The 17,345-nt window shown below is 42.5% G+C and overlaps 1 protein-coding gene across 1 annotated transcript in view; it reads left to right on the top strand.

The window, feature by feature from the left end:
• The window catches only part of Cops3 (COP9 signalosome subunit 3), a 34,865-nt gene extending 21,507 nt beyond the window's left edge, over positions 1–13,358 (top strand). Inside the window, exons 8-12 of the mRNA XM_042673953.1 lie at positions 1,358–1,531; positions 7,213–7,299; positions 11,266–11,379; positions 12,274–12,354; positions 13,054–13,358. Of these exons, the coding sequence (XP_042529887.1) occupies positions 1,358–1,531; positions 7,213–7,299; positions 11,266–11,379; positions 12,274–12,354; positions 13,054–13,107 (510 nt within the window). The 3' untranslated portion in view covers positions 13,108–13,358. The remainder of the gene's footprint in view (positions 1–1,357; positions 1,532–7,212; positions 7,300–11,265; positions 11,380–12,273; positions 12,355–13,053) is intronic.
• Positions 13,359–17,345: the final 3,987 nt, after the last annotated feature.

Raw genomic sequence — 17,345 nt, 5'->3', positions numbered from 1 at the left:
AGTAATTTTTACCCTTATCCCCAAAACAAAACTCAGAAGTTTTAGGAATACCAGCTGGAAAATCTTTCTGATGAGATTTCATCCCGGCATGTTGAAGACAGCTAAATGTTCTTTGCCCGAGAGCCCTGTGTGGCTTTCAGGGCTCTGGCTGGCTGGTTACAGGCAAGGGGAAAGGTAGGTAAAGATACTCCAATGGAAGAGTGGTAAGCAGTATAGGTTAGGACATCCAGTCATCCAGCCAGCCTCAGCATTGTGGAGAGCTCTCATGGGTTCCTCTACTGACCCTTCAGCAGGCCTTTTTATTTATTTATTTATTTTTATTGTAAAGCTACTATACAGAGGGTTACAGTTACATGAGTGAGGTTATGGGTACACTTCCTCTTGAACATTGTTACCCCCTCCATTGTTTTCCCCCTACCATCCCCTCCCTTCCCCGAGGTTCTTTTTTTTTTTTTTTGATTGTGATTAAATGATTACATAATTTCAAAGTCACAAGTTCATTCTAACTTCCCTGGAGCAAATTGTCTACCACAGTCTGTAATATATAACAGTGTTCACATGTTATATACCATATTTGTGATCAGCAGCATGGGGATATTTAGTAGTGGTTCAACCAGATGAGCGGGAGTTCTTTGTTCAGCAGGCCTTTTTTAACTGTATTTTTTTTTTTTTTTGGTACTGGGGATCGAACCCAGGGCGTTGTACTTGCTAGGCAAGCGCTTTGCCACTGAGCTACATCCCAGCCCCAGCAGGCCTTTTTTAAAAGGCATGTTTTATAAAGTCTTCATGTTCAGGGTTTCCACTCACATGACTCAATAACTTACTCATGATGTACCATAGATGTTGAAAAGAACAGGACTTCGGGCTCAGTGGCAGGTTTGAACATGGCTTCTGTCTGAGAGCTGTGCTTTTGGAGACCAGCCCACCTTCCCTTGAAACTCTGCCTCAATTCCTTAATAGAAATTTTAGATTGTTCCACCACAGCTGGGTAGGTATGTGATAGAGAGGGAGAGCTGGGGATGATGGAAGTTTTGCCTTCTTTAATCCTAGTATGTCTTAGCAATAGAAAAACATAGAAACACTGATAGAGAAAAAAACGTTCATCTTCCCTAAACTCAGTGGACTTTCAACCTGCTTTTCAGTTATTGGTAATATAAAGTTTTCTTGGTAGATTACTCCATTGTGAATTTCTATATTTTGTCTTAAAAACTAGGCATTTGCTTTTGATAAGTTGTAATTTGATAAGAACATGGAATATGTTTGCTCAAAATAGAATACTTTAAGTTCATTTTTTCTTACCCAAGTTTTAGTCCTCTAAAGCTTTATTCTGATTTTTTCCTCATTTTCAAACTTTTAGCCTCTCAGTAATGCATACCATGAATTAGCACAAGTTTATTCAACCAATAACCCCTCAGAACTGCAAAACCTGGTGAACAAGCACAGTGAAACTTTCACCCGCGATAACAACATGGGACTGGTGAAGCAGTGCCTGTCGTCTCTCTATAAGAAGAATATTCAGAGGCTAACGAAGGTGAGGCAAGCATGGCCCTTGGATGGTGTCTCCTGACTGCCACGGGCCTGGTTTCTTCTCTTTCCCTTTCAGCATAGAGGAAGCAGGTCCAGAGATAAGTGTGGCAGGATTTCTATTCTAAGAGAGAACTCTGTTGCATCTGGGTTCTTAGAAGGAGTTTGATTGATACCTTTTGGTCTTTTCAGGGCTAGAGCAGGGTATTTGAGAAGAGGAGCAGGTGAAGAGGAAGCAAGGTAGGAGATACGGCTACATTGGGAGGCAGAAAAAGTAGCCCTGAAGGGGTCACCAGTTCCATATGGGCAGCTAGGGGTGTTAGTGATCATTGGCCTTGAACTTCTTAGGCTGTGCTGATCTCTTCTTGAACATCTTACTTAAACATAATATGACTTTTGAGATGACCTTTAAGCCAAGGTTGTATAAGTCACATGCAGTTCTAGAATGTAAGGAAATTACATATAATTTTTTGTTTTGTTTTGAGACAGGGGTCTTACTATCTAGAATGGCCTTGAACTTGATCTTCCTGCTGTATCTTCTTGAGTGCTGGGTTTATAGGCATGTTTTACTGTGGCTGGCTCTAAGTTTTTATTTTCAAGTTAAAAATAATTGATGTTTTCTAGGTGCCAGTAGGTCACACCTGTAATCCTAACTACTCAGAAAGTTGAGATCTGAGGATCTGCAGTTCAAAGACAGCCCAGGCAGGAAAGACTATTAGTTAGACTGTTTTCTTCAATTAATCACCAAAAAGCCAGAATTAGAGCTGTGGCTTAAGTGATAGAGCACTAGCCTTGAGCAAAAAAGCCCAGGGAGTATGCCCAGGCCCTGAGTTCAAGCTCCAGTACTGGCACAAAAATAAAAGAGTTGATATTTTTTGATGATAGAAAATATGTGTTAGCCTATCTACTCAGAAGACTCAGGTGGAAGTATCACTTGAGGCCAGTCTCAAAAAGCAAGAAAATGTACAGAGAAGTATAAGAAGGCAAACAGTCATCTATGTATTCAAAAAGCACGTTGCTTTGGAATAAGAGTACCTTGAGCAAATAGCACATTGCTTTTGTTCTGGTGAGAAGTGTGGTCAGAGACTTGAGTAAGTGACAGCTGGTGTGATCCTCCCTATCCACATCTGTAATGGGGAGGGGGGTTTGCAGGAAGCACAGGAAGAACAGGCATTGTTTGTGGCAATACTGTCTCCAGCAGTTGGAAGTAGTGATACCCTTAGCAGTGCAAGGACTAGGAAAGGAGTCAGGCAGAGGTGCAGGTGATTCGGCCACTCAAGGTCGTGGGCTGTGGAGGAGGAAGAGTGTCACTGAATAGGGATGAATTTCCTCTGAATACTCAGGGAAGAGTAACTTTAAAGTTTTCTAACTCCCAAGGAAATCAGCAGAGAATTTGTAAAGCATTAATTTGTAAGAGAAAAATGGAGAAAGTGAGTAAGAAAGCAACTCAGGAAAGATTAAAAAATGTGACCTGTCAGCCAGGAAAAAACGAACTTGACCCTCAGACTGAAAGGACCAACATATGCAATCTGGTGTGTAGGCATTGCTACAATGGTTGTCAGCTCTTATTTGAAGCTCAGACACAGGTCATCACTTAGGGATAGTTGGTAGCTTTTACCTTGAAATGTCTGTATAGTAAAATACAGTTTTCTGCTCTAGATAGAAAAATTCAGAGCAAGAATTTGACCGAACAAACAGGAAGGGCCACAGGATGTTCAGGCCAGGGCTGGAGCAGTGACTCACAAAGTCATCGTGTCCTGGATCCTTCATGTACTGACTTATGGTGTATTGTGGCACACTGGGCTTATGAGCACTGCTGGAGGGCACTAGTGGAAGACCACCATAAAATATAGAAAGCAGGAACGCTGCACTAATGCACGTCTAAAATGTGAATCTGTGATGATGGCTTCTACACTATACATCAGGTGTCAGAATATTAGAAGCAGAACAGAGCCTAGGATTTTCTCCCAAAGTAAAGCCTCTTTCTTACTAGAAAATCAGAAAATTGAAGTTTTTCAAAAAGTCCTCGCCTGAGCTGGGCATTAGTGGCTCATACCTGTAATCCTAGCTACTCAGGAGGCTGAGATATGAGGATGGAGGTTTGAAGCCTGAGGAGGAAAGTCTGTGAGACTTATTTCCAATAAACCACCAAAAAGCTGGAAGTGGAGCTGTGGCTCAAGTGGTAGAGCGCTAGCCTTGAGCACAGTAGCTCAGGAAGAATGCTCAGGCCCTGATTTCAAGCCCCAGGACTGGCACCAAAAATAAAATAATCTTGGCCTGTAAACTGTGCATTAATGTCAGTGCTAGAAGTACATGCAGTAGCATTGCTAGCTGAAATCAAGTATCCAGAATCCTTAAATGAAGGTTTCATATACTGCCTCTTGTTCAGACTGCAGCTCTTCAGCTCAAGGCAAACACTCTACCACTTGAGCTACAGCACCATTTCCGGCTTTTTCTGCTTATGTGGTGCTGAGGAATCGAACCCAGGGCCTCATGCATGCAAGGCAAGCACTCTACCACTGAGCTACCTTCTCAGCCCTATCTATCCACATTTTTGTGTCTCTGTGTTTTTTTTTTTGGTAGAAATTCAGTTGCATGTAATTGGCTGTGCTCTACATGATCTATCTATCTATCTATCTATCTATCTAGATATATAGCCTGTCCTGGGGCTTGAACTCTGGGCCTGGGCACTGTCCCTCAGCTCTTCAGTTCAAGGCTATTGCTCTACCACTTGAGCCACAGCTCCACTTCTGGCTTTTTCTGCTTATGTGGTACTAAGGAATCAAACCCAGGGCTTCATCCTTGCTAAGGAAGCACTCTACCACTAAGCCACATTCTCAGCCCTCTACCTGCTACTCTTTATTTACCTTGCTGCTTTCTTATTCAACATGTTATGAATGTCTTTCTGTGGACATGAACCTGAGTCATAGATACCTTACATAGTAATCCCTTGTGTGGAGGGATCATGATTTGTTCAGTCAGTCCTCTTTTGGTAGACATTCAAGTAGAAGTTCCTATTTATTCTGAGATAGGCAAATGCTCGTTTTATAAAGTCTTGAAATCTTGAAGGCTCTTGAGTCTTCCTTAATGTTAAACTACTTTGGTACTTATTTAAATTACTAATCATTTCCTTATCTTGGGTGCTATTCCCCTACTTCTTGGCAGTAGTGGGGCTTGAACCCACGGCTTTGGACATTAGAGCCAGGGGCTCTGTCACTGAGCTATCTGACTATGGGCCTGAGCGCTCTCAGCTCTTCAGCTCAAGGCTATTGCTCTACCACTTGAGCCACAGTGCCACTTCCAATTTTCTGGTGGTTTATTAGAGTTCACACTTTTCCTGCCTGGGCTGGCTTTGAATCACGATCCTCAGATCTCAGCCTCCTGAGTAGCTAGGACTTACAGGTGTGAGCCACTGGTGCCCAGCAAAACTATGAAGTAGTTTTTTTTTTTTTTTTTTTTGCCGGTTGTGGGGCCTGAACTCTGGGCCTGGATCAGCTCTTCAGCTCAAGACTAGCATTCTACCACTTGAGCCACAGTGCCACTTCTGGCTTTTTCTGCTTATGTGGTGCTGAGGAGTTGAACCCAGGCCTCATGCGTACAAGGCAAGGAGCCACTTTCCCAGCCCTGAAACTGAAGATTTTAAAAATCAGTGGCTTATCAAGAATTTAGGGCTGAGGGTATAGTGATATAGTGCTTGCCTGCTATGCCTCTGAGGCCTTGGGTTTGATCCCCAATACTGTGAGGAAAGTTTTTCAATGTGCCTAACTCTGAAAATGCCATTGTTATAATTTTTACCAGCTTCCACTAAAAAAAAAAAAAAAAAAAAAAAGAGCCCTTTTAATATGTTCCTAAAATTGGCATTTTCATCAAATCCCAAGAAATACAATGGTAAACATTGCTTTTCTTTGTGCTTTATAAGCGTGCAGCCTATTCCTCTGGCTCTCCTGGATTTTTTTTGTTTGTTTGTTTGTTTTGTTTTGTTTTTATGTTTTGACATTGAGCTGGGCACTGGTGACTGACACCTATGATCCTAGCTATTCAGGAGGCTGAGATCTGAGGATCACTGTTTGAAGCCAGCTCAGGCAGATAAATTTGAGACTCAGATCTTAACCAGCAAAAGTTGGAACTGTGGCTCCAGTAGCAGAATGTCAGCAGTGAGTATAAAAGTCAAGTGAGTGTTCAAGGCTCTGAGTTCAAGCCTCAGGACCTGCACCAAAAAAAAAGGAAAAAGAAAAAGAGAACTTTGAATTTGAAGGAGAATGTGATTTTTTTCTACTTTATTTAATAGATAATACATTTATAATACAAAATTCAAAAGATATAAAGATCTCTGTTCTGTCTCTGTACCCCAGCCATCTATAGTCTTTCCTCATAAAAAATCCAGCATTTCTAACAAGTGCTTTTTAGGAAGTCCATGTGGACATGAATGTACATGGGCACATACATGTACATGTGCACACGCATATATATGCAGTCTTCTTCATTTACTCAGCTGTTAGCATGCCACATGTACTATTAAGCAACTTCCCCCTTTTTAATAATGTACATATATTGGATTCTTCCTTTTTAGTTCATTAAAAATGTCCTTACATTTTTTTTTAACAACTGTGTAGTACTCCATCTGTGTGGATGTGCTTAAGCATAATCCTCTGTGAACCCAGAGGAAGTTTCTGGTCTTTCATTATAGTAAACACTGTTGTTTTATAGAAAGAGGAAATTATGTGTAGGACCCATTTTAAGGTCAGGTGACCTGTGTGTTACTAGACTAAGGGTGCTGCTGGCTCATCTTCCTAGAGTTGCATCTGTGTCCATTCCTGCCAGCTTGCACTGGGGGCGTGGCTCCTCACACCTTCACTGGTGCAGTGTGCCATTGTTATCAAACCTTTAGGGGCCTCAGCAAACTGATAAAATAGTATCTTGGTATAGCCTTACTCTATATTTTTCTAATGGTAATCGTGATGAGCATTTATTCACATGTCGTCAAGCCCTTTTATTTTTTTTTCATGTTTGTAGTTTTTATTCTTAATGGCTTTTTTCTTACTTTTTTTTTTTTTTTTTTTGTATTGTTTTTTTGGCCTGTCGTAGGGCTTGAGCTCTGGGCTTGGGCGCTATCCCTCAGCTCTTCAGCTCAAGGAAAGCACTCTACCACTTGAGCCACAATACCACCTCCGGTTTTCTAGTGGTTTATTGGAGATAAGAGTCTCATGGACTTTCCTGCCCGGGCTGGCTTTGAACCGTGATCCTCAGATCCCAGCCTACTCCTGAGTAGCTAGGATTACAGGCGTGAGCCACCAGTGCCCGGCCTTACTTGTTTTATATATATATATAAAATTAAGCCTTTGTCATTATTCAACATAGGATTTTTTTTTATAACTATTAGGCTCATCAGTTTCAAGTTGTTTTCACAATGGAAAAAACTTTTTTTTGGCCAGTCCTGGGGCTTGAATTCAAGGCTTGGGTACTGTTCCTGAGCTTTTGTCCAAGGCTAGGACTCTTAACCGTTTGAGCCCCAGTGCCATTTCTGGCTTTATTTGTTTATGTAGTACTGAGGAACCAAACCCAGGGTTTTATGCATGCTAGGCAAGCACTCTGCCACTAAGCCACATTCCCAGCCCCCAAAACTACACATTTTAAAAAGTTTTTTCTTCTGTTATTTCAACCTATGATTAATTTACTTCTGATTTTCAGACCTTCTTAACACTATCATTACAAGATATGGCAAGTCGTGTGCAGTTATCTGGACCTCAAGAGGCAGAAAAATATGTTCTACACATGGTATGTGTTTTTTCATTTAAAAATCTTAACTAGTAGATTTGTATCCTTTTAACAGTAATGGCCCTGCATGTACTGGCCTATGCCTATAATCCTAGCTGCTCAGGAGATGGAGGCAGGAAGGCTATGGTATAAGGCTGGCAAAAACATGAGACCCTATCCAGAAATAAACTAAAACACAAAGGGGGTTGGTTGGGTGTTTTTTTAAGTGGTAGGAGGCCTAGAATTCAAACCCCAGTACCAACCAAAAAAGTGGGAACTATAAAGTCAATTACTATTAGCTAGTTCCTCTATACTCTGTAGGATTTCCCAGTCATGGTTTTATAACAGCTTTTTTTTTTTTTTTCTATTTTCTTTGTATTACTGCAAGGAAATGCCTTTATAAAAAGAAAATGTTAAGCTGGGTGCTGGTGGCTTATGCCTGTAATTCTAGCTACTCAGAAGGCTGGGATTTGAGGATCACAGTTAAGAGCCAGCCTGAGCAGAAAAGACCCAATCAGACCCTTATCTCTAGTTAACCAGAAAACTGGAAGTGGTGCTGTGGCTCAAGTGGTAGAGCACTAGCCTTGAGCAAAAGAGCTCATGGACAGTGCCCAGGCCTTGAGTTCAAGCCCCATGACTGACCATAAAAGAAAGAAAAGAAAAGGTTTATTTTGTTTACAGCTTTGGAAGTTCAGGTCCAGTATCAGGCAGCTCCATTGGTTTGACACCACATTATACCAGGAGTTTGTGCAGAAGTAAGCAGTCACATCTAAACCAGAGCCAAGAGAAGGGGGCTGAAGTTCTACAGTCCCCTTTAAGGCACACCCTCAAGAACCTCCTATGAGGCCTTATCCTCCTACAAGTTCTACCTCCAATAGTGTTGACCATTAAATGACCAAAGATAAGAGGGTGAGTGCTTGGTGGCTCATGCCTATAATGCTAGTTTCTTTGGAGGCTAAGATCTCGGGATTGTAGTTTGATGTGAGCTGGAAAAGAAATTACTGAGACTATTATCTCCAATTAACATAAAAAAATCCGGAAGTGGAGCTTTGGTCCAAGTGGTAGAGTGTTAGCCTTGAGCAAAACAATTCAGAATTGCTGCTGAGGCCCTAAGTTCAAGCCATAGGACTTACTTACATGTGTACACACACACACACACACACACACACACACACACACACACACAAAGATATGGAATCATAACATTAATGTACTTGTATTATATATAGCATGATTGTATCCTCTTGGTTGTTTTTTTACATATTTTAATGCTTAGAATTTTTTTGAACTTTAAGATACCCATGAATTGTTTCAGATATACAGAAGGCATAAGATAATCTGTTTTGGTCTGTGGTGGGCTCACAGGACCCCCTGTGGCATCATAGTCTTGCCAAAAGATGTGTTTCTAACATTATTGACTTATATTATGACTCAGGTCCCTTACTGATAGCAGTCTGTGATGGCACACAATAAGGCAGTGACATACTAGTGCCAAGATAAAACCTCATATGGTTAGTATCCTGCTTAAGAAGTATGGTACTGCCAGGCTCTTGGTGAGTCATACCTGTAATCCTAGCTTCTCAGGAGAGTTGAGATCGGACAATCATGGCTCAAAGCCAGCCTAGGAGGAAAGTGTGAGACGCTTATCTCTAACCATCAAGAAGCTGGAGGTGGAGCTGAAAAAAAGGAGGTGGGGGGGGAAGCTCACTGCCAGGCATCAGTGGCTCATGCCTGTAATCTTAGCTACTCAGGAGGCTGAGATCTGAGGATCGAGGTTCAAAGCCAGCCCAGGCAGGAAAGACCGTGAGACTATCTCCAATAAACCACTAGAAAACTGGAAGTGGCGCTGTGACTCAAGTGGTAGAGTACTCACCTTGAGCTGAAGAGCTGAAGGATCAGCACCCAGGCCCAGAGTTCAAGCCCCACGACCGACAACAACAACAACAACAACAAAAAAGCTCAGGGGCAGCACCCAGGCCCTGACATTGAGGCCCAGGACCAGCACAAAAACAAACAAAAATCATACGTTAGGTTTTCACCCCCCCCCCCCCCCCCCATCCTGGGGCTTGAACTCAGGGCCTGGGTGCTGTTCCTGAGTCTCTTTGTGCTTAAGATTCTCTACTACTTGAGCCATAGCTCTGCTTCTAGCTTCTAGCTTTTTCAGAGTAGTTTATTAGAGCTGAGTCTCACAGATTTTCCTGCCCAGGGCTAGGTTTGAACCGTAATCCTCAGATCTCAGCCTCCTGAATAGCTAGGATTACATGTTTGAGCTACCAGTGCCTGGCTAGGTCTTCTCTTTTTAAAATAGCATCTGCAGTATAAATTATGTCTCAATGTAATGGCCGATTAAAGATACAAGGGCAGGGGCTGGGAAGGTAGCTCAGTGGTAGAGTGCTTGCCTTGCATGCCTGAGGCCTTGGGTTCGATTCCTCAGCACCACATAAGCAAAAAGAAAAAAGCCGGAAGTGGCACTGTGGCTCAAGTGGTAGAGCGCTAGCCTTGATTTGAAGAGCTGAGGGACAGTGCCCAGGCCCAGAGTTCAGGCCCCACAACCGGACCCCCCCCCCCCAAAAAAAAAAAAAAAAAAAAAAAAGATACAAGGGTAGGAAACTTGACACTGGTAGCTTACACTGTAAGTCTTACTCAGGAGGCTGAGATCTGAGAATTGTAGCTTGAAGGCAGCCTAGGCAGAAAAATTCAAGAGACTCTTAGCTGCAAAGTACTAGACATGGAGACATGGGTTCAAGTGGTACAGTGCCAGCTGTGAGCAAAAAAGCTGAGCTAGAGTTTGAGGTCCTGAGTTTAAGCCCCAGTATCACCATTAAAAAAAAAAAGAGCCAGGTGCCATTGGTTCATGCCTATAACTCTAGCTACTCAGGAGGCTGAGCTTTGAGGATCACAGTTTGAAGATAGCCTGGTCAGACAAATCTGAGAGACTTGGATCTTCAATTAACCATCAAAAAGCTGAAAGTAGAGTTGTGGCTCAAATGGTAGAGTGCCAGCCTTGAATGAAAAAGCTAAGGACAGTACCCAGGCTCTGAGTTCAAGCCCTGGTATTGGCATGATTTAAAAAAAAAAAAAAAAAAGAGCTGGGCACCAGTGACTCATGCCTGTAATCCTAGCTACTCAGGAGGTTGAGATCTGAGGATTGCATTGCAAAGCCAGCTCGGGCAGGAAAGTCCATGAAACTCTTATCTGCAATTAACCACCAGAAAACCAGAAGTGGTACTATGGCTCAAGTGATACAGTGCTGGCCTTGAACTAAAGAGCTCAGGGACAGTGCCCAGGCCCAGAGCTCAGGACCAGACTGCCCTCCCTCCCCCCTCAAAAAAAATATATATATAAGGACAGGTGCTGGGTGTTGTGGCTCATACCTGTATTCTCAACAACTGGCGAGGCTGAGGCGGGAACATTGTGAGTTCAAGGTCAGTGTGAACTACATAGAAAGACTATCTCCAAAAAGAAGGGCAGAGCTGGGGTGTAGTCAGTTGCATAATACTTACCTAGCATGTATGAGGTCCTGGGTTTGATCTTTTGCTCTACAAAAGAAAAAAAAAAAGTTACTTCCACAGTGTTATGCTGAGTAGTGCAGCCAGGAAAGACTGGATAATGTATGGGCCATGTATGGAAAATACCTAGTATAGGCAGATTCATAGAGAGAAGGCAGACTAGTGATTTCCAGGGGCTAGGGGGGCAAATGAATGACGAGTAAATACAAAGGATGTATTTGGGATAACAAATTGTTCACCTTATCGTGGTTAATTAACCCAGCATAGGACTTGTAGGTAGAAGGATCACAGTCCTAGTCTGGTCCTGGAAAAATTGAGACCCTTTCCAGAAGCCTTGAGTTCAAATCCTGGTGCTGCTGATAAAAAAAAATTTACCCAAGTTTATGTATTGCCCTCTGTGCTTTTCCTGGTTATATCTAATGACTAAATCCACATGGTGCTCATGTCTGCAATTCTTTCTTGATTTCTTTCTTTGTAGATAGAAGATGGTGAAATTTTTGCAAGTATTAATCAGAAGGATGGTATGGTCAGTTTTCATGATAATCCTGAAAAATATAATAACCCAGCCATGCTTCATAACATCGATCAGGAGGTAAATGTGTTGCCAGGTTTGGGCATTTTTGATTGATGGCTTAGTTGCTGTACTAAAAATGTTGTTGCAGCGTAGTTTTAGTTTAATACAGTTCCCAACTTAATGAACACTATTTAGGAAGTCATTTTTAAAATGGGTTGCTGAAACTCTTCTGGATTGTAAGGTAATACTAAATGGCAAGTTAGATTTCTTAACAGGCTCACCAATGCCTGCTTTAATTCCAGAGACACTTGAAGGCTCTAGTACAATTCTGTCTGTGCTCAACTGCTACAGTGTGGCCTTGTGTCCATGGATGTTCAGGTAGGGAGGTCAGGAAGCATCTCTTCTGTGTCAGGAATAGGGACAGGCAGCAAGAGGAGGAGAAGGACACCCCAGTGTCCTGTTGGTAGCAGAAAAGGCCACTGATGGCTGCCCACAGTGCTGCTCCGTGTTCTGGGTGTGAGGTGGCATCTGGGCATTTGGGTTTCTTATTGCTGAGTAAAGAAATTATTGAACTTACGTCACATCCAGAAACTTAAAAAGCAACACATACAATTCCTTTCTTGCAATTAAACAAAAACTAGAAGCTAGAAATTGTTTTGGTAAATCATGGATGGAAAATATTGCCTGAAATGCTGTATAGTCTTCACACTTAGCTTCAATATGCTTCAGTTTCATTGGAAAAGATGTTGATGTATTTGACTATGTGTGCTGCTGCTCTGACTTCTAGGGTGTTAGACAGTATACAGCACTACTTCAGTAACACTGAATCCACAATGTTCTGACTCCAAAACCTGTTAGTGCTGAGGTTCCAGATTAGGAATTATGAACCTCTGGCATGTCTAAGAACAGTTGGGATTCCAGAGGATGTGATTGACCCACACCTACTTGCTAACCATGGGTTATATCATGCAGATGCTAAAGTGCATAGAGCTGGACGAGCGGCTGAAGGCTATGGACCAGGAGATCACAGTGAACCCCCAGTTTGTGCAAAAGGTGAATGGGGTTCCTTCATGAGATAAATGATCAGGTGGAAAAGGAGGGTGGTTGTCTTCTTCCTCCAACCTCAGGCACAGGAACTTAGTTTTAGGTTATTAAATATTTGGTTGGTTGCTCTTAAAAACCATAATCACTGAAAGTGGCGCTGTGGCTCAAGTGGTAGAGCACTTGCCTTGAGCTGGAGAACTCCGGGACAGTGCCCAGGCTCTGAGTTCAAGCCCCACAAATGACAAAACAAAAAAACAACAACAAAAAAAAAACATAGTCACAGCGGGGTGCTGGTGGCCCATTCCTGTAATCCTAGCTACTCTGAGGCTAAGATTTGAGGGTTACAGTTTGAAGCCAGCCAAGAAGACAAATCTGAGAGACTTATCTCCGGTTAACCAGCAAAAAGTCAGAAGTGGAGATGTGTATCAAGTTGTAGAGTGCCAGCTTTGGGCAAAAAAGCCAAGTGAGAGTATAAGACCCTGGGTACTGGCATCAAGAGAGAGAGAAAGAGGTTTTTGTTGTCAATAACATTAGACATGTGCTTAGGAATGTGCAAGGGGGTCACAAGTTGGCTCCAGGTTGTCTGTTTTGTTCCCAGGGTGCCTTCCTGTGGGAAGAACAGGGCATAAATAGCCAGTGTGCTTGTTTGGGGTTAGGAGACCCCTTAAGAAAGGTAATCATAAACACTCTTTGCTTTCCCCTTCACAGAGTATGGGCTCGCAAGAAGATGATTCAGGAAACAAGCCCTCCAGTTACTCCTGAAACTAACACCCATCCTGAGTTGCACAGGCGAATGTCACCTTAGTGGCCAAGAGCGTGAAGAGGGCAGCGGGGAGCACCAGGCCTGTTCCACCTGGACATTCAGTTTTGTTTTGACATCTTCAGTCCTATGTGCTTTCAGAAAACCATTCTCTCTGCAACGAAAGGAAAAAAATACAAACTAGAGTCTGTTGTGGATTTATTTATCCTCAGATTATTGTTATTATTGCATTAAATTTGCCATTTTGTTTTAATTCCTTGAACATAGATGTGTCTTCTGTATCTCTTTTTTCTCGCATGCAAAGCTTTTAAGGACACATTCACTGTGAGTAGAAGCAGTTGGATATTAGGTCTTTTTTGAAGATTTGAATCTAAAAGTTGGTATCAGTCTAAAAAAAAACCCTAGAGAATCTACAAGGTAAAAGCCAGTTGTTGTTGTTGTTTTTGCCAGGCCTGGGGATTGAACTCTGGGCCTGGGCATTGTCCCTGACCTCTTTTGCTCAAGGCTAGTGCTCTACCACTTGAGCCACTGTGCCACTTCTGGTCTTTTCTGTGATTATTTGGAGATAAGAGTCTAATAGACTTAACTGCCTAGGTTGACTTCAAACCAAGACCTCGTCGCCAGAGTAGGATTATAGATGTGAGCCCCATCTATAATTTCATCATTTAAAAAAAAAGGAGAATCTTAAGTCTCCTGAACCACAATAGGGACAACACTTTGACTCTTTGGCTGTGTTGTCTGCTGTCGCTGCTCTTTGTTGTAGTCAGTGAGTAGCAAATAGAAATTTTTTTGTAGAGATATATATACAACCACTGGATATAACCTCAAAACTAGTAGTGCATTGAGCTTGCATTTAAACTCAGATTCTCTTGAATTTGTATGCTTACAAGTGGCATCATTTCTCTCATGCTTTCTTATGCTTATATTTAGGAAATAGGAAATACGTAAATGGAATTTGTTTATGAAGTCAATTAAGAACTCTGCTTGTTTTGGGTAGTATTTGGGTTTGAACTCAGGGCTTTATGCTTGCTAAGCAGGCTTTCTGCCACTTCAGCCACAAACCCAACCCTGTTTGCTTTTGTTGTTTTTGAGTTTGGGGGGGGGGGTGTCTCACTTTTTTGCCTCATCTAGCTTCAACTGGAAACTGTCTATTTATATTTCCCATGTAGCTAAGATGACAGATGGGCACAACTATACCTAGCTTTTTTCAGCCTTGAGATGTGGGGTCTTGTGAACTTTTTGCCAGGACTAGCCTTGAATTTGAATCCTTTCAATCTTCCTTTTACTTAAAGAAGGGTTACAGGTATGAGCTATATGCCTAGCTGCATAAGCATTACTTACTGATATTTTGAAGTAATAGGGCTTGAACTCAGGCAGCCACAGCTTAGAACTGTGTCCTCAGTCCTTTGAGCTTTAGTTTTTAAAACTAGATAGTCACATTTATACCCTGGGCCAGCCTAGACCTTGATGCTGTTATTTAAGTTTCCTCTCATAGCTATGATGACATATATACACACAACACCCAAACCAGCTTTTATTGGTTGAGATGGGATTCTCAACAACTTTTTCGTCTTGGATAGTCTTAAACCATAGCCCTAATCTCCATCTCCTAAGCAACCAGGAAAACAGTAATGAATTATCTTACAAAGTTGCATAGAGCTTTTTATACCAGGGATTGAGTTCAGGACTTGCTTTGCTCTTTTTTTTTTTTTTTTTTTGTTAGTCTTGGGTCCTGAACTCTGGGCCTAGGCACTGTCCCTCTTCAGCTCAAGACTCATCCACTTGAGCTACAGCACCACTTCCAGCTTTTTCTGCTTATGTGATGCTAAGGACTCGAACCCAGGGCTTCATACATGCAAGGCAAGCGCTCTACCACTGAGCCACCTTCCCAGCCCCATTGCTTTGCTCTTTCACTTGGCTTTTTCACTTATGACTGGCATTCTACTACTTGAGCAACATCTTCACTTTCTCCACTTCTGGCTTTTTGTTGTTATTTTGGAAATAAGATTCTCTTCCATTTGTCTGCTTGGGTTGGCTTTGAACTTCTATCCTCAGTTCTCAGCCTCCTTAGTAGCTAGGATTATAGGCATGAGCCCATGAGTGCTGGGGCTGGGGTAGAATCTTGTTTATTTAAAAAATAGTGAGGGGCTGGGAAGGTAGCTCAGTGGTAGAGTGCTTGCCTTGCATGCATGAGGCTCTGGGTTTGATTCCTCAGCACCACATAAACAGAAAAAGCCAGAAGTGGCACTGTGGCTCAAGAGGTAGAACACTAGCCTTGAGCTGAAGAGCTGAAGGACAGTGCCAAGGCCCAGAGTTCAGGCCCCATGATAGAAAAAACAACACATTAGATTTAGTTCCTTAAAAATGAAACAATGGTTTGGCCTAAAGAGAAAGTCCCAGCTACCCTGTAGCTGCATGAGAGAGTGTGGTGGTATGGGTATTTTGAAAGCCTTTAAGAAATCTCATTGTGCGCTGGTAGCTCACGCCTGTAATCCTAGCTACTCAGGAGGCTGAGATCTGAGGATCTTGGTTCAAAGCCAGCCTGGGCAGGAGAGACCGTAAGACTCCTATCTCCAATAAACCACCAGAAAACTGGAAGTGGCACTGTAGCTCAAGTGGTAGAGCGCTCGCCTTGAGCTGAAGAGCTGAGGGACAGCGCCCAGGCCCAGAGTTCAAGCCCCATGGCCGACAAAAAAAAAATCTCATTTTGAGACTTGACTGTTTGATTTATTTGGCTCTGGTAGTCTGGAAATACTTGACCATACTTGGCCATAATTAAGCCTCCTAGTTCTGTGCTTATAAGAAAGCAGAAAAACATCAAGAAGTCTTAATTGTGATCCAGATTGTTTTAGTGGTGAAAAAAAGTTCTGGGCTGTGTAAGTAGTGGGGCAGTAGTATAGCCAATGCTTCTAGGAACTTCATGCAATTTTCACTGTAGGAAAGATCTTTTTTTTTTTTTTGTAGGAGAGATCTTTGAGATTAATATTTCATTTGGTTGTGAATTATTGACTATTCCAACTTCACTTTCTAAACATTTTTACTGAATTTTAATGGCCTTCCTGCAAATAATGAAGGGTATTTTTTCCATTGATGTATAAGATACCCCTTTTGTTGAATGTTCTGTAAATTGTATACTCCAGTACAACCCAGTTTCATTAATACTGTAATACATAGTAAGATTTGCTGTGGCAAAGACTGGGCTAGTTGTTAATTTTTAACATCTATAGGTTTGGTTGAGAAAGCACCCTAAAAAAAAGTAGGTGGCAGGCTGGGAAGGTGGCTCAGTGGTAGAGCGCTTGCCTTGCATGCCTGAGGCCCTGGGTTCGATTCCTCAGCACCACATAAGCAAAAAGAAAAAAGCCGGAAGTGGCACTGTGGCTCAAGTGGTAGAGCACTAGCCTTGAGCTGAAGAGCTGAGGGACAGCGCCCAGTCCCAGAGTTCAGGCCCCATGACTGGACCAAAAAAAAAAAAAAAAGTAGGTGGCTGAGTCAGTGCTGAGGAAGATATCATTGGTTAGCGAAATGAGTCCCTTTTCTATAGCTTAGTCCACTCCTTCCCTTTTCCACGCCTTAGCATGCTCCCTTCCTAGGCATAGGCCCATGTAGTAAAGGCAGTAATCAACTTCCAACCCCTTTTACCTTGGGATGGCACTTCTCTGGGGCAGCTTCCAGCCTGTAAGGCAACAAAAGCCCCTTAGAGTGACCTTCAAGTCTGGGCAGTTGCAGGACCCTTATTTACCATTTGGATAGCAGCCATAAATTCTAGTTTACATGATGAAGCTCCTGGCCCCATGTCCACACCAGGGTCTCCGCCTCCTAATCCCCCTAGGTTATATAGGTCACCCCAGACAATAGCTGGTACTTCTTATTCCTCCCTTGTGAGAAGGAGTCTTGCTGGCCCCCATCTTAATTTGCTATCAATTGGTATAAGTCAAAGCCTAGTGCTGAGTACACACTGGATTATTGAAAATACGAGATCTAATGGCTTTCTTCCAATAAGATCTCATGAGTCCATGGAAATAAGGATAATTTGAGTAAGGTGATGCCTTCTGCCAACAATATGAGAAAAGAAATTCTGGTATAGTTAGTTTTTGTTGAAATGCTCAGTAACAAGTACTAATTTGGGAAGTGGTGCTGTGGCTTGAGTGGTAGAGCACTAACCTTGAGCAAAAGAAGCTCAGAGAGCCGGGCGCTGGTGGCTCACGCCTGTAATCCTAGCTACTCAGGAGGCTGAGATCTG

The sequence above is a fragment of the Dipodomys spectabilis genome, unplaced genomic scaffold (genome assembly GCF_019054845.1).
Source record: "Dipodomys spectabilis isolate Male_0828 unplaced genomic scaffold, ASM1905484v1 ptg000018l, whole genome shotgun sequence".
Classification (NCBI taxonomy): domain Eukaryota; kingdom Metazoa; phylum Chordata; class Mammalia; order Rodentia; family Heteromyidae; genus Dipodomys; species Dipodomys spectabilis.
Note: the sequence above shows the minus strand (reverse complement) of the source record. Positions and strands in the feature narration are given on the sequence as shown.